This window comes from Microcaecilia unicolor, chromosome 3, assembly GCF_901765095.1.
Source record: "Microcaecilia unicolor chromosome 3, aMicUni1.1, whole genome shotgun sequence".
NCBI classification, from domain to species: Eukaryota; Metazoa; Chordata; class Amphibia; order Gymnophiona; family Siphonopidae; genus Microcaecilia; species Microcaecilia unicolor.
Window position 1 is genome coordinate 371,958,550 of NC_044033.1, and position 24,107 is coordinate 371,982,656.

At 42.5% G+C, this 24,107-nt stretch overlaps 1 protein-coding gene across 1 annotated transcript in view; it reads left to right on the forward strand.

Annotated features, from left to right (window-relative positions):
• The window catches only part of FNDC4 (fibronectin type III domain containing 4), an 80,879-nt gene that overhangs the window by 45,513 nt on the left and 11,259 nt on the right, over window positions 1-24,107 (forward strand). The window contains exons 2-3 of the mRNA XM_030195533.1: window positions 14,966-15,081; window positions 17,140-17,344. Coding sequence (XP_030051393.1) covers window positions 14,966-15,081; window positions 17,140-17,344 — 321 coding nt within the window. The remainder of the gene's footprint in view (window positions 1-14,965; window positions 15,082-17,139; window positions 17,345-24,107) is intronic.

Consider the following 24,107-nt stretch of genomic DNA (forward strand, 5'->3'; position numbering starts at 1 on the left):
AACAAGACCTAATACTTGGTGGCAAAACCCTTGTTGGCAAGCACAGCGGTCAGACGTCTTCTGTAGTTGATGATGAGGTTTGCACACATGTCAGGAGGAATTTTGGTCCACTCCTCTTTGCAGATCATCTCTAAATCATTAAGAGTTCTGGGCTGTCGCTTGGCAACTCGCAGCTTCAGCTCCCTCCATAAGTTTTCAATGGGATTAAGGTCTGGTGACTGGCTAGGCCACTCCATGACCCTAATGTGCTTCTTCCTGAGCCACTCCTTTGTTGCCTTGGCTGTATGTTTTGGGTCATTGTCGTGCTGGAAGACCCAGCCACGACCTATTTTTAAGGCCCTGGCGGAGGGAAGGAGGTTGTCACTCAGAATTGTACGGTACATGGCCCCATCCATTCTCCCATTGATGCGGTGAAGTAGTCCTGTGCCCTTAGCAGAGAAACACCCCCAAAACATAACATTTCCACCTCCATGCTTGACAGTGGGGACGGTGTTCTTTGGGTCATAGGCAGCATTTCTCTTCCTCCAAACACGGCGAGTTGAGTTCATGCCAAAGAGCTCAATTTTTGTCTCATCTGACCACAGCACCTTCTCCCAATCACTCTCGGCATCATCCAGGTGTTCACTGGCAAACTTCAGACGGGCCGTCACATGTGCCTTCCGGAGCAGGGGGACCTTGCGGGCACTGCAGGATTGCAATCCGTTATGTCGTAATGTGTTACCAATGGTTTTCGTGGTGACAGTGGTCCCAGCTGCCTTGAGATCATTGACAAGTTCCCCCCTTGTAGTTGTAGGCTGATTTCTAACCTTCCTCATGATCAAGGATACCCCACGAGGTGAGATTTTGCGTGGAGCCCCAGATCTTTGTCGATTGACAGTCATTTTGTACTTCTTCCATTTTCTTACTATGGCACCAACAGTTGTCTCCTTCTCGCCCAGCGTCTTACTGATGGTTTTGTAGCTCATTCCAGCCTTGTGCAGGTGTATGATCTTGTCCCTGACATCCTTAGACAGCTCCTTGCTCTTGGCCATTTTGTAGAGGTTAGAGTCTGACTGATTCACTGAGTCTGTGGACAGGTGTCTTTCATACAGGTGACCATTGCCGACAGCTGTCTGTCATGCAGGTAACGAGTTGATTTGGAGCATCTACCTGGTCTGTAGGGGCCAGATCTCTTACTGGTTGGTGGGGGATCAAATACTTATTTCCCTCTGCAGAATGCAAATAAATTCATATACTTTCCACAATGTGATTTTCCGGATTTAATTTGTGATGTGCTATCTCTCACTGTTACCAATAACCTACCCTTCAATTATGGGCTGCTCATGTCTTTGTCAGTGGGCAAACTTACAAAATCAGCAAGGGATCAAATACTTATTTCCCCCACTGTACATCCCTTGCATTTACTCATAACCTATGTAACACACTCCCTATTCATAACTACCGACTGCCAGGTCCTCACTATCCCTTCAAAATTCCTACTCAGTCTCTCCCACCCATAATTCCTTGTTTTGTTCCCAACACTCTACCATTCAATCTCCAAGTCCCAGTTCTGCAGAGTCCAGTTCTTACTCTGCTTTGTCCAACTCAATCCTCAAATCCTATCCATCTTCCCCCCTATTCCCTCCCCACTCCCAACACCATCTATCTTTTGCTCTGTTCCCCCCCCCCCCCCCCCCTGTTCCCCTCACCCCTTATCCCCCAAGGTTCCAAGTACCCAAATCCCATCTTTGGCCCACCACCTGTAAGCTGGTCTGGCTGGGGCTGCAGCTGTGCAAAGGGTAACGACTCACATGGCCTTTCCATTCTTATCACATTTCTGCCTATTCTCAGTAATCCCTCTCCCTTGTCCAGGACACTCACTGTTTCCACTTGCTCTTGCTTTTTCTAAGATTAGCTCAGTGCACCTATAGAGAGCTTTTTTTAGCAGTGGCATTTAAAATCAAATGAAAGGGATGGTGCCATTATATCTACAAAGGTTGTTTAAACTCATTGCCTCAGCTGAACTTTGAGATCTGAGCAAGAGTGTTGTTTGAAATTCTTTACAGCATAAGACTATAGGCCAGTGATTGTTTAATGATTGATTTATTGTATTTTTATTGAGATTTTTTTTATATTATTGATCTTGTTTTCCTGTAGTTTTATATTCCTTACTTTTATTGTTGCTGATTTTAGTATGGATACTTATTAGTTGGATAGAATTAATTGTAAGCTGCCTTAAAGCCTAACAGCCCACTGTTGAAGGTAAGAAGCCAGAGCTTTTCTTTAAAGACATGCTGGCTGTGGGGTTTAAAAAACACATATATTTAAAATCACTATCTATATGGACAGCAGTGCTGAATATACAACAAGGGCATAACCACAGGGAGTCCTTGGAGATCTGGGGTCCCCCCAATATGTGTTCTAGGCCACTGGCTGGCAGGGGTCCCCATGTCTCACCAGTAGAAGCGCTCTACCACTCGTAACCACTGCTGCCGCAGCACCGGGCCTCCCACCACCACCCCACATGCTCAGTTTTTGCAAAACTGAGCATACACAGGGGGCGGGGCTTTTCCACACTTGCTTGGTTTTGCAGAAACCAAGCATGTGCTGGGGGGGAAGGCCCATCATAGAGGTGGCAGCGACCATACGTGGGAGGAGCATTTCTACTGGTGGGGTTGGGGACCCTCACAAGCTCAAGTATGAGGGGTCATGGGGAGACAAAGTTTAGGGCTGGGCAAAGCAAAATTTTGTGCCCCTCCCACCTTGTGTTCTGACACTCCCAAAATTCAAGGTCTGGCTACCTGCCTAATATACATATACTAGTAAAAAAGGCCCGTTTCTTAACACAATGAAACGGCGCTAGCAATGTAATGAGTTCCTGCCATTAATGTTTCCACGGTTGTATTCTGAATATAATTGTTGTTTACATATGTAAGATTTCTTTATATACAATATTTTTTGTGTAAACTGTGTTACAATGTGGTAAAAGTTTTCCTTGTTCAGGCCCTTCAATCAGTTTAACAATCACATCAGAAGAGCTCCTTACTCGTGAGAATGCAACATACAGTTGCCCATCTGAGAGAGTGACAGTGTGTTTTACAGACAGTGTAAGAGAGAGTTACACAGAGTGATTGAGTATGTGTGTGTATGTGTGTGAGTGACAAAGTGATTAAATGTTTGTCTTCCCTTCCGTTCTGTGCACTTGCCTCCACTGATGTTCGTACCTCCCTGTATATGATTGTTTGTTAGAGATTCAATCCACTCCACGTCCCTCCTCCAAGTTCCATTCTGTCTGATTGGTTCTTCGTTCCTGTGACGTCGCGTTTGTTTGCTTGGCAACTATGCAGCATTCCGTTTCCTCGACATGAAGGCGGGGACAGTAAGAGCCAATGAAATGCTGACCTACAGACTTATGAACCCTACACTGCCACAGTGCCACGGAGTCAGCTTCAGAATGTTGGTAGTGCTTTTTATTATATAGGATGCTGTCAACCACCAATAGCTAAACTATGCACATAGCAGTGATATCCAGTTGCAAAGGAGATTATATAAAGGGGCGCATTTATAGAATAGAGTGCAGCCTGGTTATCGCCATTTATGCATTTATTCACCAGTATTCTGTTCATTCACATGCATTCTTAGTTCCTAAATGTTGGCACCTTCTTTTTAGAATTACCCCCTATGGGCTAGATTCTATACATTTGGCACTGATAAAAATGTGGTGCTCAACACTATTCTATAAAGGGCACTTCAGGTTGAGCACTCTTTATAGAATAGCGTTGAACACCGAATTCAGCACTCAACTTTGGGCGTGAGAATTTATGACAGCTGAAACCTGGTGTAAATCCTGGTGCATAAGTTGGGCGCGGATCCCCCTTATTCTATAACACTGCACACATCTTTTGTGTATGCCCTTGACCTTCCCATGCCCCTTCTAAGGCCACACCCCCTTTAGAGTTACACGCAATCCAAATTAGGTGCCCATTGTTACAGAATAACGTGTAGCCAGATCAGCACCCAAATCGAAATTAGTGCCAATTCAGTGCTTGTTAACTCCAGTAATGAAATAATTGGAGTCCGTTAACTAATTCATTTGGGTACCAATCTGGGATATGTGCCCAAATTTGGGCAATCTTTTATAGAATGTGGGGGTATGTGTATAACTGTATGGTTAATATTTAGGAGTACCTTGCGGTATATCAAATAAAAATTGGTACATAAGTAATGCCACAATGGGAAAAGACCAAGGGTCCATCGAGCCCAGCATCCTGTACCCGACAGCGGCCAATCCAGGCCAAGGGCACCTGGCAAGCTTCCCAAACGTACAAACATTCTATACATGTTATTCCTGGAATTGTGGATTTTTCCCAAGTCCATTTCGTAGTGGTTTGTGGTGATAATGAAAACTGCTTAACTATATGGATAGTGGCTGAATATTCCTGCTATCTGTTTAGCTGGACAGAACTGCCTTCTTGCCACTCAAATTCCACCTCATTTGTAACTGGATAGTGCCAGGATGTTTACAGGGATATTTTTGCCAGGATTATCCACAGTGCTGCTGAAAACCCACAGATAAGGAGGGACTTATACTTTGAGCCCTACAAGTACCCAGTATCTATTTTTGCATTGTATTTTTGGATTTCCTTTCATTTTCTTTTGATATGTGTCTGTGAAGTAGCATATAAAATATATCCTTTATTTTTAACAATTACTGGAGTGAGTTGTCACTTTTTGATGTGGACTGTTGGATGTTAGCTTGGAAGATATACAAGAGATGAGAAGTCATTATGGTAGACTAAGGATTCGATGGAGTTCCCTTCCTCCTGGTTCTCAGGACCCAAAACTAAATTTACCTCCTTTTTGTAGCCTTTGGAGCCCAAAGCAGTGCTCTACTATGGGGACCCACTACTCACAAATCAAATCCCACACACACATGAACATGCTTGTAGAACTCAGGTTGCAACAACTGGTCTAAGAATGATAAAACTGGCTTCAAAGGTGATCCAGAGGGTAACAGTATGAGGGAGGAAGTTATCGATGTGGGCTACCATTAAGATGGGTTATTTTACCACTAACTCATGCTATTTTATGCAATGAAACCTAGAGGCTCATTTTCAAAGCACATAGACTTACAAAGTTCCATAGGTTACTATGAGGGGCATAATCGAACAGCGCCGGCCATCTATATGGGCAGCCATCTACATGGCCGGCGCAGCAAACAGCGATCCCGAACCGTATTATCAAAAAAGATGGCCGGCCATCTTTCATTTTGATAATACGGTTGGGGCCGGCCAAATGTCAGAGATGGCCAGCATTGGTTTTCGCCGATAATGGAAACTGATGCCAGTCATCTCAAACCCAGCCAAATCCAAGGCATTTGGTTGTGGGAGGAGCCACATTTGTAGTGCACTGGTCCCCCTCACATGCCAGGACACCAACCGGGCATCCTAGGGGGCACTGCAGTGGACTTCAAAAATTGCTCCCAGGTGCATACCTCCCTTAACTTGGGTGCTGAGCCCCCCAAATCCCCCCCCCAAAACCCACTACCCACAACTGTACAACACTACCATAGCCCTAAGGGGTGAAGGGGGGCACCTACATGTGAGTACAGTGGGTTTGGGGGGGGGGGGTTTGGAGGGCTCCCATTTACCACCACAAGTGTAACAGGTAGGGGGGGTGAGCCTGGGTCCACCTGCCTGAAGTGCACTGCACCCACTAAAAACTGCTCCAGGGTCCTGCATACTGCTGTCATGGAGCTGGGTATGACATTTCAGGCTGGCATAGAGGCTGGCAAAAAATGATTTTTAATTTTTTTTTTGGGTGGGAGGGGGTTGGTGACCACTGGGGGAGTAAGGAGAGGTGATCCCCGATTCCCTCTGGTGGTCATCTGCTCAGTTGGGGCACTTTTTGGAGGCTTGGTCCTAAAAATAAATGGACCAAGTGAAGCCGGCGAAGTGCTCGTCAGAGCCGGCCTTCTTTTTTCCATTATCGGCCGAAGCCAGCCATCTCGTAACCACGCCCCCGTTCCGCCTTCCATAGCCTGCCGAAACGCCCCCTTTAACTTTGGCCAGCTCTGTGACGGAAAGCAGTTGAAGCCAGCGAAAATCAGCTTTCGATTATACCGATTTCGCCGGCTTCAGGAGATGGCCGGCCATCTCCTGATTTGTGTCGGAAGATCGCCGGCCTTCTTGTTCGAAAATAAGCTGGTATGGGGCTCATTTTCAAAGCACTTAAGGACCCTTTACCAAGCTGCAGTAAAACGGGTCCTGCGCTAGCGGCAGCGCATGTTGGTGTCGTGCGCTGAGGTCACTTTTACCATACAGGGTAAAAAGGCCGATGAAAGAAATGGCTGTGCAGTAAGTAAACATTTTCTACGTGGCCATTTCAGGAGGGGAGCACTAAGGGCTCCTGCACTAGCCCAGTGGTATCCTGGCAATGTACAACACTGCCCAATTACCAGCGGAAATATTTTGTGGTATTTCGGCTAGCGCTGGAAATGGCGCACACTGGGGTTGGAACTACTGCCAGCACACCTGCATTGGGCGGGCTGCAGTTCCAGGGTGCCGCGCAGTAATCCTTTAGTAAAAGGGCCCCTTAGACTTACAGAGTTCCATAGGTTACTATCAGGCTCATTTTCGAAAGAGATGGACGATTTACAGAATGTAGTATATGGCATCCGATGTCCTTGTAACTTATGGTACATAGGACAAACTAAAGGAGAATTAAATATCATATGTCACATTTGAGTAATTTACGATTAAACAGAAGAGAAGCCCCTTTGGTCGAACATTGGGAAATAGCCCAACATACTGTGGAAGAATTAAAGTTTTTAGTGCTAGTTATGATAGACAATTTTAGGGGAGGAGATACTTCAGCGATAGTACAGAGAAAGGAACAATGGCTTATTTTTTTTAATGGAAAACTGTGACCCCCTACAGGTTTAAAGAAGTTGAATGGCCCACGATTTAAATCACATAACAGTCCTCAACTTGGTAAATAGGACAGTTAACAATCATTGCGCATGTCTTGGCGATTTTTGAGACTGGCACCATTTTGCAGTGTTCTGTTCAATGTATCCAGCCTGGGATAGCATCTGTGAAAACATTTTAAGATGATTTGAGGTAAATACAATCTATATATAAGAACATAGCATAAGCATTTCCATACTGGGACAGACCGAAGGTCTATCAAGCCCAGCATCCTGTTTCCAACAGTGGTCAATACAGGTTACAAGTACCTAGCCAGATCCCAAAACAGTACAATACATTTTATGCTGCTAATCCTAGAAATAAGCAGTGGATTTTCCCCAAGTCCATCTTAATAATGGCTTATGGACTTTTCTTTTGGGAAGCTATCCAAACCTTTATTAAACCCTGCTAAGCTAACTGCTTTTATCACATTCTCTGGCAACAAATTCCAGAGTTTAATTACACGTTGAACGAAGAAATATTTTCTCTGATTTGTTTTAAACTTACTACTTTGTAGCTTCATTGCGTGCCCCCTAGTCCTAGTATTTTTGGAAAGAGCAATTCATATATAGCCGTTTCATTCCATACATTATTTTATAGACTTCTATCATATCTCCTCTCAGCTGTCTTTTCTACAAGCTGAAGAACCCTAGCTGCTTTAGCTGTTCCTCATAGGGAAGTCATCCTATCCCCTTTATCATTTTCGTCACCCTTCTCTGTACGTTTTCTAATTCCACTATATCTTTTGTGAGATTCAGTGACCAGAATTGCACACAGTATTCAAGGTGTGGTTGCACCATGGAGCAATACAAAGGCATTATAACGTTGAAGTTTTCACCCTAGATGTTTTGGCTTTGTTCCATTATGTCTGTAAAACGTCCATGTGTTAGACACCCCCCCCCCCTTGTGATTTAGATGCATTGCAGATGAAATGCGTAGATAGACGACTGCAAAACAGGTTTCAAAAATACCAATTTAGATGTTTTGAGAAGAAATCTGTCCAAATGGTGCTTTATGACACTTTTTGGATGCTTTTCTCTTTTGAAAATGAGCCCGATAGAGTCCAGTTTAAGACTATTTGTCTGGTTTTTAAAATTTTAATGGGACACATATCTAAGGTCCTGGCTGCCAAACTCTGCATATATCAGCCAATTCGGTTGCGTAGGTCAGATGATCAGTTAACTTTGGATGTACCATCTTATCGTGTTATAAAATCAACTGAATTTAGGAACTCAATTTTTTATATTGCAGGTCCCTCTTACCATAAATATCTTATCCCTCTTACCATAAATATCTTATCATAAATATATGTGGTTGTGGGGATATGATAGTTTATATTGTATAGTGCTCCCTATATGTTCTTTTGCTGTTATTTTAATCTGGTCCCTGATGACACAAGTTGCGAAACACAGAACTGTGTCGGGATCCAGGAATTTGATCTAGACCTAAGGAAAAGAACTGTGGTGGAATCCAGTCTATTTGAAGGGATTTATTGTAACTGAGGATTTTTCTGCATCGTGTTGTATCACCTGCTGCTTATATGGAAGACGAATAGTCAGATTCATGAAAGAAACAGCAACTTTTCTGATGATCTGTGTCAAATTTATGCCATCTCTATTATTGGACACATAATCTTTGGGAATAATTTCATCTGTAATGATGGAAATAGTTTTTTTTATTGTTGGACTGAAAGGAAGTAAGGATTTATAATATATGTTTAGGTATCTATTATGTGCTGAATATGAGTTTGAGAAAGGTATTGAAGGAAAAGAGACATGGTTAATATTCATTAAGATCTATGGGGCCCTTTTATTAAGCCACGTAGGTGCATATGTGCATCCTACGTGCGTCAATTTGGAGTTACCGCCCAGCTACCAAGTGGCCCGGGCGGTAATTTTGGTTTTCACGCGTGTGTGCTATGCGCACCATAAACCAGGCGGTAATCATAATTCTACACGCGTAGACGGTTACCGCAAGAGACCTTACCGCTAAGTCAATGGGTGGCGGTAAGGTCTCGGACCCAAAATGACGCGCGCCAATTTTTATTTTGCCGCATTTCCATTTTTGGCAAAAATTTTAAAAAGGCTTTTTTTTACAGGCAAGCTGAAAATGGATCTGCATGCGCCCAAAACACACGCCTACACTAGCGCAACCCATTTTTCAGGCCACCTTAGTAAAAGGACCCGTATATTGCTACTATCTGATGTCTAAATAGAGAAGGGAAATTTATTTTAAACTAGTAAAAAAGGCCCGTTTCTGACACAAATGAAACGGGCGCTAGCTAGGTTTTCCTCGGCTCCCCTGCAGCCACCCATGTCCAGCGACCCTCCTCTGGACATGGATCAGCTGTGAGGCATGGTTTTTTTTCCCCCGGGTTCTGACGTTGACATCATAATGGCTGCGGTGATGTCAGCCTGATCTACGGAGCCTAGCAGACCAACTCGGAATGAGCCACGGTCCCAGGCAAGTCAGAACGTTGGAGGTGAGAATTATTATATAGGATCAGTGGTTGGAAGAACTGGTATGGCTATTGGATGAATGAAGGATTGAAGGATTGAATGATATGAGTGAGATTGAACGAGATTAGTTTGCGAGATACATAGGTAGAAGCTCTATGTAGGAATATTAATTTTGTAATGAATAAATGAAGTTGTACATATTTGTTTTATGAGAAAGAAGTTATAGTTATTATATATTTAGATACTGAATATCAGTGTAACTATATTGAAATATTAATGGTATACCCAGTTAATTTGAATGCATATTCATTGTGGATATCCTGAAAACCCAACTAGCCAGGTGGTCCCTGAAGGCTTGGCTGCTCTATAATAGTACACAGCAGTAGTATAGACACCAGGGAGGCAAATTAATGATTGTGGAGTAGTGGCTAGGTGACAAGACCATTCTACTTCTCTGTAGCATACTTTGTCAAGTCTCTCTGCCTCCCCTATTACTAGGACCTCTCGTGTACACTCTGATAGATCCCTTTCTATCTCTGTCATTTATGTAGAAATGTGACTCACAAGGACATTCACAATTTCCCATATTGCCCAGCACTTCCAGTACTACATAGATCATAGCAGAGGTCTTCAATCTAAAGAAGTAAGGCTAAGCCATGCACCAGTGGCAGGTGAGGGGGAGGCATGGGCTTCAGACTAAAATTGCATCGAAATCCAATTCGTGCAGACGGTGGTATATTTGGCAGAATGACATTCAGGACGAGCTGCCAAATGCTGATGCTGCCTAATCACTCTCATTAAATAGCAAGTTCTGTTTCCGGCACAAGTTCAGAGGATCTGGCTTAATTGATGCAGCTGTCCCTGCGCTGGCTCTGAGCCCCGGTGTCCATGATTCTGCATTGCTATGTGATGTGCATGGTGATGCTGGATCACAGGAGCGACACACGGAGAACTGTTCTTAATGTTACACTCGTGACGATATCAGAACCTGGAGCGACAGGGAAGAGCATTCCCAGAACTGTATGACAGAATGCAATTGATGGTTGTACAGAGATAATATAGACAGATATGTAAATAGATGATAGATCAGATGGGCACATATACAGCTAGATCAGTAAATTATATTCAGAGAAATTATATATAGACACTAGCTGGAGAGAGAGAGAGATGCAGGAAGACAGGCAAATACCTGTGCAGGGACAGAGAGAGAAACACCTGCATAGTGAGTGAGTGAGACAGATGGCGGTGCAGCAAGAGGTGGAAGATTTTGGCAGCTGATGACGACCAAGCCCCTGTGAACCTCTCTGCTTGTGGTACTTTCACAGCAGTGGCCTACTTCTCTGGCAGAGATGATTGATGGGGTGGGAAACAGAAGCACGTTGCAAGGGAAGAGATCTCAAGGTCATAAATATTAGTAAGAGGCATGAATGATTGAAGCCTCAATTACTATTTATAGGACACTTAGACCAAATAGCTGAATAACAGTCGGAGAGAGAAGCAGCAAAGATAACTAGTAAACTGGCTATCACACACAGCAAAGAAATAGCAATGACTACAGCACTAATGAGAGACCATGGACATGTGTAGCTACCAATGGAGAGAGGTTTACAGCGATCAAGGAACAGGCATAGCTTGCACACTGAAGACTGAAAGAGGATCCTGTGGAACTAGAATCCAACTGTAGTGAGGTCTCATCTCTGCCCCTTTGTAAAATTACATACTTGGCTACAAAATAAAAACTACTACTATTATTACTACTTGTCATTTTTATAACGCTACTAGATGTACGTAGCGCTGTACACAAAACACGTAAGAGACAGTGCCTGCTCAATAGAACTTACAATCTATTCAAGACAAATGGGACAAATAAGGGATTAAGGAGTTATTTATTATGGGAATAATTAAAACAAACATGGATACTGAACAAGTGAATAATGGGTTAAAATTAAGTCATGGTGGGTCAGATCAGTGGTTCTTCAGGCCCAGCATCCTCTCACCCACAGTGATTAGTCCAGGTCTGCAGGAGTACCTGTACCTATCAGATTTCAAATAGAAATGCCCATTCATTGCTGCTTATTCACAGAAAACATCCACGACTGCCTGTCTAAAAGACATGTCCCAATCTTTGTTAAACTAAGCTATATTACTAGCCCATTCCACTTATTCTAGTAGCAAATTACATACTTTAATTGTGCATTGACTAAAAAAACAAAACACACTACCAAGAACTGCTACTAGTTAAAGGAGTGTATCCTACTCCTACTTGTATTGATAAGAGTAAATAGCTATTTACACCATTCCTGATTTTATAGACCTCTATCACATCACCTATCAGTCACCTCTACTCCAAGTTGAAGATCCCTAACCCATGTAAACTTTCCATTTCCTTAATCATTTTTGTCACCCCTCTCTGCATTTTTCTAGTTCCACCATATCGTTGTTAAGAGCTGATAGCCATAATTATTACAACGTCTTTGCACTGATGCATAGTGCAATTGTACCTTGAATGTTGCATGCATCCAAGGTATAATTGACTATGCATCAATGCAAAGACATTGTAATATTTCTCATTTTGTTCTACAGTTTGAACAATCATTCTATTCTCTTTTCTAGCCGCCGCTACTCATTGAGCTGAGAATTTCAAAGTATTATTTACAGTTATTCCAAGATTTTAGTATGAAACCCATCAGTGTGTACATATCATTTGGATTGTTTTTCTCATTGTGCATCTTAAATGCTTGTATACGCTAAATTTCATGAGACCAGCACAGAGGATGTCTGAGGGAGTGGAAGGGATTATAGAGCATGGTAATTGGTATGGGTGGGCCATTTGGTTTTTACCTGCCTTCATTTTCCATGGGCCTTGGCCGTTTAAATCGCCTATCTAGGGCTAACCAGGCATTTTCAGCAGTCCTTAACCAGATAGGCCACTAAAAATGCCCAGTTACCAAAAACAGCTATTTGAGGGGCATTCCAGGGGCAGAGTTGGCATTTAACCAGTTAAGATAATCACATAAATAGGACACCATAAAACACAGTCCTGTCTTTATATGGTTCTTCATTGCCAGTGAAGTGCTGAATATCGAACTTAGGGGGTCTTTTACTAAGGCGTGTTAGCATTTTTAGTGCACACTAAAAATAGGCACGCGCTAAACGCTAGAGATGCCAATGTATTCCTATATCTTCTAACAAGAAGACTGAAGCAGGAGAGCAAAAAAAGAACCTCTGCCCTGATGAAGTCGCCAAACCTGGCCTAGTCAGTTGAGGTTCCTGAGGTCTTCACTCTGCTGCCAGCTAAAGTAAAGTAGTAATTGAAAGTAATGGTAGAATTAAGAAATGAAGCATGACATGAAGCATGAGATTTCTGAATAAGGGATGTTTATAAAAAAAGAAACAATATTATACGCAAAAAACATACACTAAAGGATCAATGATGATGTGCACCTGACTGTGAATTTAGCAGTCTGGATGCAGGAATTCTGAAGATCCTTCACAATAGGCTAAACTGCACTAAAAAATTCATTTGTGCCTGGGATGGGTTCTGAAGACATTAACTTGTGTTAATCCCCGCACTGCTATAAGTAATTTTGTCCAGCGCGCACTAAAAATGCCAGCACGCCTTAGTAAAAGACTCCCTTAACCAGCTATGTTTTAGCTGGCTCCTTATACCCAGAAATTCAATTCCAGAGCCTGAACATGGCCTGGCATTAAATTTACGGGTTTAACGATGGCAGCAGTCAGCAAAATGCTGAACACTGCCAGGTGAATATTAGGCTCTACATTTCTGTATTTATATGTTCATTTCCTCTGAAGTCTCTCACATTGCCTCTTGAAAATCCAGGAAAATCAGTATTGATTCCTCCTCCTTTAATGCATGTTTATCAATGTGTTCATTGATTTTGTTCTTAACAATACCTTCCACCATGTTCCATGGTAGAAGTCTATAGCTTTTTGGATCAACCCAGTGACCTTTTTAAAACTTGCCATTATATTTGTACAGTACTAGACTTTAGTGATTACAGGCATAATTTAACTTATTTGATACAAAATTTGCTATATGGCCTTTCATCATTACACAAAACAGTTCACACTATAAAGCAATAAATAGCATAAATCACAACAAACTTATGACAAACAATAACTCAAACCATACTATATCAGGGAGAATAGAAGAATAAGGTAGCGGCACACTAATGCCAGTAGTACTTATGCATCAGCTTGGATAGGATCAGCAGATCTGTCCGAATTCGAATGAATCTTTGGATGTATATATGAATATTTGTATAAGCCAATTTATAGACCCCTGAGGAAGGCCTTTTGGCCGAAACACGGACCGTGTAGGGTCTTGTGCAATAAATTTGGCTTTTCATATTTTTTGAGTCTGGTTCTTTTGAGTTCTTCCGTTCTTTTGTTTTTTCTGTTGTTTTTTACGGGAGAATTGGACTCTCTTTGTTGTTCCACTCATATCTTAAGCCATGTTCCCTTCAGAAAGTAGCCTGTACAACTGTATGTCCCCTCTGAATTCACACACCTGACATTTGCATGCTCCTAACATTTGTTTAGCTCTTTTCCATAGGCTATAAATGAGTGAAAAGGCATCAACCAGACACTCATCAAAAATGCACTGATTCAGTCCCCAAAATACCCACAGCGACCGAGCTAGCTGTAATACTGATTAATATGCATGTATTCAACCTGGCACACACATCCTGTTCTATTTGTGCACTCTGTTGTCTCTGGTTCAGAGTTTGGCTTGCTGCTGTGCAGTGCCGTTTGGAAGCAGGAGGCCAAGCCAGTAGGAAGTTAAAGGCTCTCTTCACTGTTATCTAGCTCAGAGGGGTAGTAGAGGGGCGCTCAGAGGCTGTTTCATTTTGTGAGAATTGGAGGACTGTGGGTACAGACTCACTGCTTCCTTTACAGGGGGGGGGGGGGGGGGCAAGGAGACCTAAGCTGTTGAATGCAGCAGCATTATCCTGGCCATGCTGTCTTTAACGCAGCCAGCTTAATACCAATATGTTCTGTATCTCATTAGTGCTGTACATCCTGCATTAAAATGGAAGTAATGCCCATGTTAAAATTGGTGGATAGCATGCATAATTCTATAAAGTGTATGCTAACGTATACATGCCAAAACTCCACGTAAGCACTATTCTGTAAATATGCGTGTTATCTTACATAGCGCATATTTTGCAGGGAGCTGTAGATATAGGTGGAGTCTGGTTCGAGCATGACCATACGTTGCATGCATATCTCCAGCATTTAGAGCACTTATGCCAGTTCGATGGCTGGCATAAATGTTGTACCTATAATATAGGTCCGTTTATGCCTGGTTACACTAGTATTCTCTAAAGGACAGTAGGCACTTACTTTCCATTCTAGACTAGGTGCCCTCTAGGGGCCTATATAGATGCATTGTTATAGAATTCCCCCATCTACTAATTTTAACACAGGTTAGTACATAGACTCCAATACACTATATATCTCATTATCTGTTCTGCCTTAACTCTTGGTCTTTCTTTCTTACTCTCTCTCTTGATCCTTTTCTGATGGATATCATAGACAGACCTCCTTCTCCTGTCAATGTGACTGTCACTCAGCTAAAGGCCAACTCCGCAACGGTGTCATGGGATGTGCCCGAAGGTGATATCATCATTGGCTATGCCATCTTACAGCAGGTAAGCCCTCTTCTTCTCAACCAACACTGCATACCCATTAGGGGCCCTGTTTACTAAGCTGTGTTATAGGTGCGTTAGCATTTTTATCACGTGTTAACCATGTACGCGCATTAACAGTGTACGTACCTACAATATCCTTATAGGCACCTACACAGTTAGCGCACTTGCTAATTATAGGCGCGTTTAAAACGCTAACGCAACTTAGTAAACAGGGCCCCAAATGTTATTGGAAATCTTTTGAGTATGCAAAACATTTAAATTTAGCTAAATTTGCCTTATCTTCCTTTAATTACATCTTTAGTTTAGTGTTGGTTTAGTATACAGCCTTTCACAAAAACAAGCTAAAAATGTATAAGGTCTCTAAGAACTGCTCAACTCCCAATTTATTAAAAATTGCCAACAAATTTCTTTATGCCCTATTCAAGTAAACAGATCTTAAGGGGGGGGGGGGTTATTTTATAATAGGTTACCAAAGTTAGAAGTCTAAAAAGGCACCTATTTTAAGACTATTTTATAAAGACAACATAGACTTCTATGTACTTCTATAAAATAGAATCCCAAGATGGCGTGCAGATGCTCTTATAGATTCATACCTGCTCTAGGCATAAAACAGCATATTTTGTAAATTATGCACATGCATTGCAACTCTACTTCTATCCACCCACACTACAACCCCAGGAATACCTATGCACTTTTACCCTGCATCTACTTTTGCACGCGTTTCAAGTCACGTGATGTTATAAAAGCCCTATTCTGCATGTACAACAGCCTTTCCATATAGAAAAGGCATTATAAATTTACCCTCCTGCTGGGTTGAAATAAGTAATAGAAGTATTTCATCCTCTGTTCTGCATATTAGCCAACCATCTGAAAAGATGACCTATTACCTATAGATGGCTAGCTTGCAAACAATTTATTAATCTCAAAGCACCCTTTTAATGGTCTTTGGTACCTGAAGTGTTTTTGTTGCTGAATCTCGCTGATTGAGCTGCTGCTGCTGCTTTGTCGTCACTTTTTAGTTAGAGCCGCAAGTTAATTGCAGTTAATGCTGTGATTAATATATTAATTATTAATCACAATTTAAAAAAATAATCTCAGTTTTAAGAAATTATCATGTTGCAGTGTAAACTTGTCTTCTCCAACAATCTCTTCTGCTCTTCTGTTCCCGAATCCTGCTCTTGGCATGATCTAGCACCTATTCCCACCACGCACATCAACTCCCCTCATGCTAGTCCAACTTAAAGGTGGTTTTCTGTTGGTCCCCAGCAGCAACAGTGTTGCACATATTCTACCTGCAGCCTGGTCTGAAGTTTTTCCCCTCTCTGACCAGTCACACCCATGTAGAAACAGGAAGTAAGTCGGAGGAAGGGGGACAGACAAGCAGGAAAGCTTCACAGCAGACTGCAGGCAGCATATGTACAATGCTGCCACTGCCAGGGACCAACAGAAGACCACCTTTAAGGTAGACTACGGGGTGGAATTGAGGGGCTGCAGATGCCAAACCCTAGGTCAGGAAGATGAATAAGCTGCAGACCCATGAGCATGCCACGAGAACAGCATGGTGCAAGTCACCACCAAGATTGAGTCGCAGCTTATGGGGTTGGAGGGGAGGGAGGGAGAGGTGCTGGACGATGGGGAGGAAGGGAAGAGAGAAGGGGAGAGAGAGAGAGAGAGAGAGAGAAAGGGCCCCAGGAAAGAAAGAGAGATAATGGATCTGAGGGAAAAGGAGAGGGAGGGAAAAAAGAGAAAAGGAGAGATGTTGGATCTGGGGGTAAGAGGGAGGGAGATTATCAGTCCTTTAGGGAAGGGAAGGGAGATAGGATTTGATATACTGCCTTTCTGTGGTTCCAATTAAAGTGCTTTACATATTATCTGCAGTTACTTATTTTGTACCTGGAGCATTGGAGGGAGGGGGGGGGGGGTTAAGTGAGTTGCCCAGAGTCACAAAGAGCCACAGTAGGAAATAAATAAATAAAATAACTTAATTGTGTGATTCATCGTGATTAAAAATTTTATTTATAATGCAACCCTATTTTTTATGTTGCCTTTGCTTCACAGCGACAGGATGGCCAGATGCAGAGGTTCATTCGAGAAGTCAACACCACGAATCGGGCCTGTGTATTGTGGGATTTGGAGGAGGACACAGATTACATTATCCAGGTGCAGTCCATTGGGCTTCACAGTGAGAGCCAGGCCAGCAAACGGGTCCATTTCCGTACCTTAAAAGAAACTGACCGACTGCCATCCAACAGTTCCAACCAAGGCAAGCACCATCTTCCTTTCTCCCTCACCCATTTCTTGTGTTTTCAAGAGCCCTCTCACTTTTCCACCTTTCCTTCATTCATATTACCTAGTTAATCTGGTTGATAAATTATATCTAATGATACACTCAAGCTTGCAATTAATTTGAAACTCCAAAGTCACAGTTTCACACTACCTGTGTATATTGTTACAGGATACAAGAATCAGTTGTCACCCACAATACTATGCAAATCTTTCAGCATAAGTGGAGAAAAAAGGGGTTTCAGTAACGCCACCCAGCCAGCCCAAGATGAACGGACTATAAGGCATGGGCCCGGCGCAGCATCATCCAGCCCCCCCCAAAAACTCCACACTATCAAATGTCCAAAAATATCAAAGATGGACTTGGTCCTAAGGGTAGACAATGGATATATGCCTGTATCAAAAAATAGAGATCACAGAGTATATCTGTCTCAAAAAATATCTTAATGTTTTCTGCTTTACAATATGCTACTGTGATAAAGCTACCGATTACTTATCTTGACTCCCAATGTAATGGTGTCGCACACACGATCTGTAGCTGAATCGTAACCCAACAGGAAAGTCCCCGTTTCGCTATTGCTGCTTCAGGGGTTTAACACGCTTGTAAAGACTCCAAATTTGTTCTCGTCTGCTCTCGCTCAAAGACATCTACACACTCCCATGTCTCATGTGCTGTACCATGATATGACATGGTACTTATATTCCACCAACTCCCATTATATAGGTTCACAGCAGATTACAATTACAAAGAAAGAAACACAAGACTTGTAAATATGATTTCTGGAATAAATAAGTCTTCACATTTTTTTCAAAAAGATGAGTATGTAGACATTGTTCTAAGTGTGATAGGCAAGGAACACCAAAATTGGATGTCCTGATAGGGAAAAGATAATTGTAAAGATCTTCTATATTTCATCCCAACAGATGATAGAAAGTAAAGGAGATGGTGATCTCCAGCTCTAGAAAAAGTAGGGGACAAAGGAAAAGAAAATAGCTTAAGTACATATAAGTGCATAAGTATTGCCATACTGGGACAGACCAAAGGTCCATCAAGCCCAGCATCCTGTTTCCAACAGTGGCCAATCCAAGTCACAAATACCTGATTAAATCCCAAAAAAGTACAAAACATTTTATGATGCTTATACCAGAAATAAGCAGTGGATTTTCGTGGATTTTCCCCTAGTCCACTGTAATTTCTTCCCGAGGGAAATATTTCATAACCTAATACAATCAATGGTTCTAAGCCATGCAGACTACTGCAACGGAATCTATGTGAGATGCAAGAAACAACTCACTAAGAAACTTCAGACCGCTCAAAATATAGCAGCTAGACTAATATTTGGCAAATCGCGATAATTGCACTGGCTTCCAATTAAAGAACATATTACCTTCAAAATCTGCACCCTGGTCCAAAAAATCATCTACGGCCAAGTCCCAGGATACATGACAGACCTCATAGACCTACCAATCAGAAACATATCCAGATCATCTCGAACATACCTAAACCTCCACTACCCAAACTGCAAAGGACTTAAATACAAAGCAACCTATGCATCCAGCTTCTCCTACATAAGCACACAACTATGGAACGCATTTCCAAAAGCTGTGAAAACAACCTATGACCACCTAAACTTCAAGAAATCACTAAAAAAACCAACCTGTTCAAAAAGGGATATCCCATCGACCCAACTTAAATACCTACACTCTGCAACACAGCATAACCAAAGCTACTACTACTACTATTTAACATTTCTAGAGCGCTACAAAGTGTACGCAGCGCTGTACAAACACAGAAGAAAGACAGTCCCTGCTCAAAGAGCTTACAATCTAATAGACAAAAAGTAAAGCATTTAAATTTAAAATATTTAAGCAGTCAAGCACAAGAGAACAGTCACAGAAGGACAGAAGATGTTGAAGGGTGGTCAGTGTGATTAGGTGTAACTCTGGTTGGAGTAGTGGGAGAAGGTGATAGAAGAATAGAAATGGGTGAGGTAAAGTAATGAGTGGGTTGATAGGGAGGTTATATAAGACATGTCACTCTAGGGGTGGGTGGGTAGAGGGGTAGGGTGGGTGGAAGCAGGAGAAGGTATTCTCTGCAGCCTATCTGTGAGATGGAAAATGCTCTCTGAAGCTGCTGCTATAAGTTGTTAGTTTTCTCTCCCTGAAAGAGATCCAAGCCACACCCACGAAGTTCAAACTGTCAGTGGGGAGGGTGAGGGGAGGAAATGGCAGTGCTTGATGAAAAAGAGAGCTCAGTTTGATAGGAGATATACTATAGGATGTCATTCTGAGGCCAGGCTAAGTCTAAAGCAGGAGAAGGTATTCTCTGCAGCCTATCTGTGAGATGGAAAATGCTCTCTGAAGCTGCTGCTATAAGTTGTTAGTTTTCTCTCCCTGAAAGAGATCCAAGCCACACCCACGAAGTTCAAACTGTCAGTGGGGAGGGTGAGGGGAGGAAATGGCAGTGCTTGATGAAAAAGAGAGCTCAGTTTGATAGGAGATATACTATAGGATGTCATTCTGAGGCCAGGCTAAGTCTAAAGCAGGAGAAGGTATTCTCTGCAGCCTATCTGTGAGATGGAAAATGCTCTCTGAAGCTGCTGCTATAAGTTGTTAGTTTTCTCTCCCTGAAAGAGATCCAAGCCACACCCACGAAGTTCAAACTGTCAGTGGGGAGGGTGAGGGGAGGAAATGGCAGTGCTTGATGAAAAAGAGAGCTCAGTTTGATAGGAGATATACTATAGGATGTCATTCTGAGGCCAGGCTAAGTCTAAAGCAGGAGAAGGTATTCTCTGCAGCCTATCTGTGAGATGGAAAATGCTCACAATGGACACAATATAACCTTCTCTCCCCTTGATCCCCATCATTCCTGAAACATATGTACCTTTAATCGACCACAATATCACCTTGTATATGTTTCTCTACCAGACTAGGCGAATGTACCTTTAATCTACCACAATATCATCTTGTATTTTTTCCTCTACCGGACTTGGCGAATGCCTTTACGGTACTATCCAGCTTATTTTCGAAAGAGAAAAACGCCTATAGTGTGACCTAAATCGGGAGATAGACGTTTGTCTCACAAAGGCGCCCAAATCAGTATAATCGAAAGCCGATTTTGGGCGTTTCCAACTGCACTCTATTGCGGAAACGAATAAAGTTGACGTGGGCATGTCGGAGGCGTGGTGGAGGCAGAACTGGGGCGTGGTTATCAGCCGAGGAGAGATGGGCGTCTTTAGCTGATAATCGAAAAAAAGGCGTTTTTACAGCGATTTTGGGTCACTTTTTGTGGACCCTTTTTTTTCACGAACAAGTCCCAAAAAAGTGCTCCAACTGCCCAGATGACCACTGGAGGGAATCGGGGATGACCTCCCCGGAATCCCCCAGTGGTCACTAACCCCCTCCCACCAAAAAAACCAAACTTAAAAAACTTTTTTCCAGCCTGTATGCCAGCCTCAAATGCCGTACCCACCTCCATGACAGCAGAATGTGTTTGATCCTGTCACAGCCTTTCCCTGGGTCAGATGTGGCTCTCGGTTGCAGTACAGGGTCACATCAGCATTGCATTGTGGTGGGTGTAGGGTATTGGGCTCTGTGATTTCATTAGCTTGTGTTACAGTCTCACGATGTTGGTAGTTGGTAGGCTCTTCTCCCATGGTGCTTTTCCCCCTGCCTACTGGGTCAGAGTGTGCCCTGTTGTGTTTCCTGTTGTAGTCCATGCGGTAGTGGCCATTTTTGTAAGCCAGTTTTAGTTCCCTTTCCTGTGTTAGCCACGTTACAGAACGTAGTTCTTACCTTGAATGTGGCTGAAAAAGGGCATTGTACAACATTCTGCCAGCTCTGACCTACTGCTCATATCAGTACCAGGGAGACTCGTTGCCAGTGGGGCACAACCTCTGATCTGCAGTTAACTGTGAGTAAACGCAGTTATTCCAATAAAGGACGTTTTTGGAGAGATTAGTCTTCAGGTGTCAACTGGTGTTCCAATGTTATACAGCAGCAACAAGTCCTAGAGGCTTGCGTGTATGCAGGTCCCTGGAGCACTTTTAGTGGGTACCGCTGTGCACTTCAGGCAGGTGGAACCAGGCCCATCCCCCCCTACCTGTAACACTTGTGCTGGTAAATGGGAGGCCTCCAAAACCCACTGTACCCACATGTAGGTGCCCCCTTCACCCCTAAGAGCTATGGTAGTGTTGTACATTTGTGGGTAGTGGGTTTTGGGGGAGGGGGGTTGGGAGCTCAGCACCCGTGGTAAGGGAGCTATGCATGTGGGATCTTTTTCTGAAGTCCACCGCACTGACCTAGGGTGCCCAGTTGGTGTCCTGGCATATCAGGGGGCCAGTGTACTACCAATCCTGGCCCCTCCCATGACCAAATGGCTCGGATTAGGACGTTTTTGAGCTGGGCGTTTTTAGTTTCCATTATCGCTAAAAAAAAAACAAATGCCCAGCTCAAAAACGTCCATTTTTTCGAAAATACGGTTCAGCCCGCCCCTTCACGGACCCGTTCTCAGAGATAAACGCCCATGGAGATAGGCGTTTCCGTTCGATTATGCCCCTCCACATAAGCCACATTGAACCTGCAAATAGGTGGAGAAATGTGGGATACAAATGTAACAAATTTATTTATTTATTGCATTTGTACCCCACATTATCCCACCTTTTTGCAGGCTCAATGTGGCTTACAGAGTAAGGTTATGATAGAGTCAAGACATGATTTAAATACAGTTGATCATAAATAAATAAATAACAAATAATAATGGTCTTTAATAATGGCACGGGCCGTCAAATATTTTATAAATCCAACAGGCTAACTTAAAAGAAATTTGAGCATAAATATGGAACCAATGAAACTCGATCAAGCATGGGGTAGCATGATCATGCATGATTGGTGCCAATACATGACAGTTATACATGTAAGTGCTAGATGCTACTCTATAACCAGTGCACCTCCACTGCTTGGTGCATAATTGATAGGAGAGTATACACATGGGCATGTCATGGGTGTGTCACCATGCAACGCATGCAATATATAGAATGCTATCAGTTGTGGTCATTGCATGGCGCACCTAGGAGTGCCCACTTATGCCAGCCATTGACTTGTCATAAGTAGGCATGCCTAAGTTTTGATGCACCGATGTAACTTTGCATTAGTCTACAAAGGCTTAGTTGCACCCTTAGGCCATTTGGAATTCACATTAAGCCTACGGTGAGACACCAATTGATAGAATTGCTGCCCAAGTCTTGATTTTTGTGCAAAACTTCAGGTAGTCTGTTTCCTATTCTAAATCTTAAGACATGCCATTTCACCAGCAGGGCCACAGTACATGAAAACAAAACTTTGTGGGCTCCAGGGAGTCATTTTATAAAAGCTTTTCCACATATAAAGCCTGTTTTACACAAAGAAAAGATATTTCATAAAATTTATTTATTTATTTATTTATTTGGATTTTGCTCACACCTTTTTCAGTAATAGTTCAAGGTGAGTTACATTCAGGTACACTGGGTATTTCCCTGTCCCTAGAGGGCTCACAATCTAAATTGTGTGTAAGTACCCATGCCAAGCACATAGGTATACACGTACCACATGTAGGCATTCCCAAGGGCAGAGTGGACACTACTGGAGCTAGTTCTGAGTGCCTGTTTTATAAGGCACATAGGTGCTAATAATGTTGCCTTTATGACATAGTCTTAAAATAAAAAAGTAAGAAGAGAGGGTTCACAAGTACCTAAACCAAGCAAAGCAAAACACAGCACAAATGGGCCTCAGTGACGTCGTTAATAATGCACTGTTTTCTGCTTTACTTATTGAGACCATGCACGTGCATCTGGTTTCACTTTTGGCGGGTTTTTTCCTACCGACGGCAGTTTTCATGCATTGTTAATGATAAGGCAGCCATTTTTACTGCTTGGTAAGACCAAATGATTGGTTTGATTGTGAAAGGGAAGGATTATGTTTTGAACAGATAGCTTTCACCGATATTTTTGTGATTTGGTTATACATTGAGGTTTTTTCCCTTTAGCTCATTTGTTGACAATACACAATCGATCTTAGACATGATTAGTCTGTTCCAGTAAGCAAATAAAAGACATTGTGCTCTGCCGTGTTGTGCTGCTAAACTCTATTTAGATATAAATACTCCTTTTTAAAAAGTTTTTGTCAAACAGTGCATGGGATAAAGTTCCACTTTTGTGTCTATTTATGACTAGTCTTTTTTTCTTTGGTTATAGTTGGTTTAGTGTCTATTTATGGATTGGTCACATCAGCTGACACAATTAATTTATTATGTTTTTCACTGGTTCCACACTGTAATTGCACAGGTTCATTGTGATGAGTCATTATATTACAGGATTCACAGTTTTTCTGCAATTTGAGGTTGATTAAGGCCCACTATTTTTAACAAAGAACTCTTGATTATTCCAGTCTTGAAGACCCATTTGTGCTATTATAGTCTAAAAATAGGCATCTTTTTTGGATGCTTCATATAGGTGCCAATAATAAAATCAGGACCTGTAACCTCACTGAAACTTGAGGCTGCAAAAGCAGCTGTTGTGACAATCACAAAGCTCTAGATAGAACATAAAGAACTTATAGATACCTCAAATATGAGGATTCATTCTGATACAAAGACTTAGGGGTCCTTTTACTAAGCCGCGGTAAAAAGTGGCCTGCGGTAGTGCGATTGCGTCTTTTGAGGGCATGCTGGGCCAGTTTTTACCGTATCTGGGGAAAAGGGCTTTTTT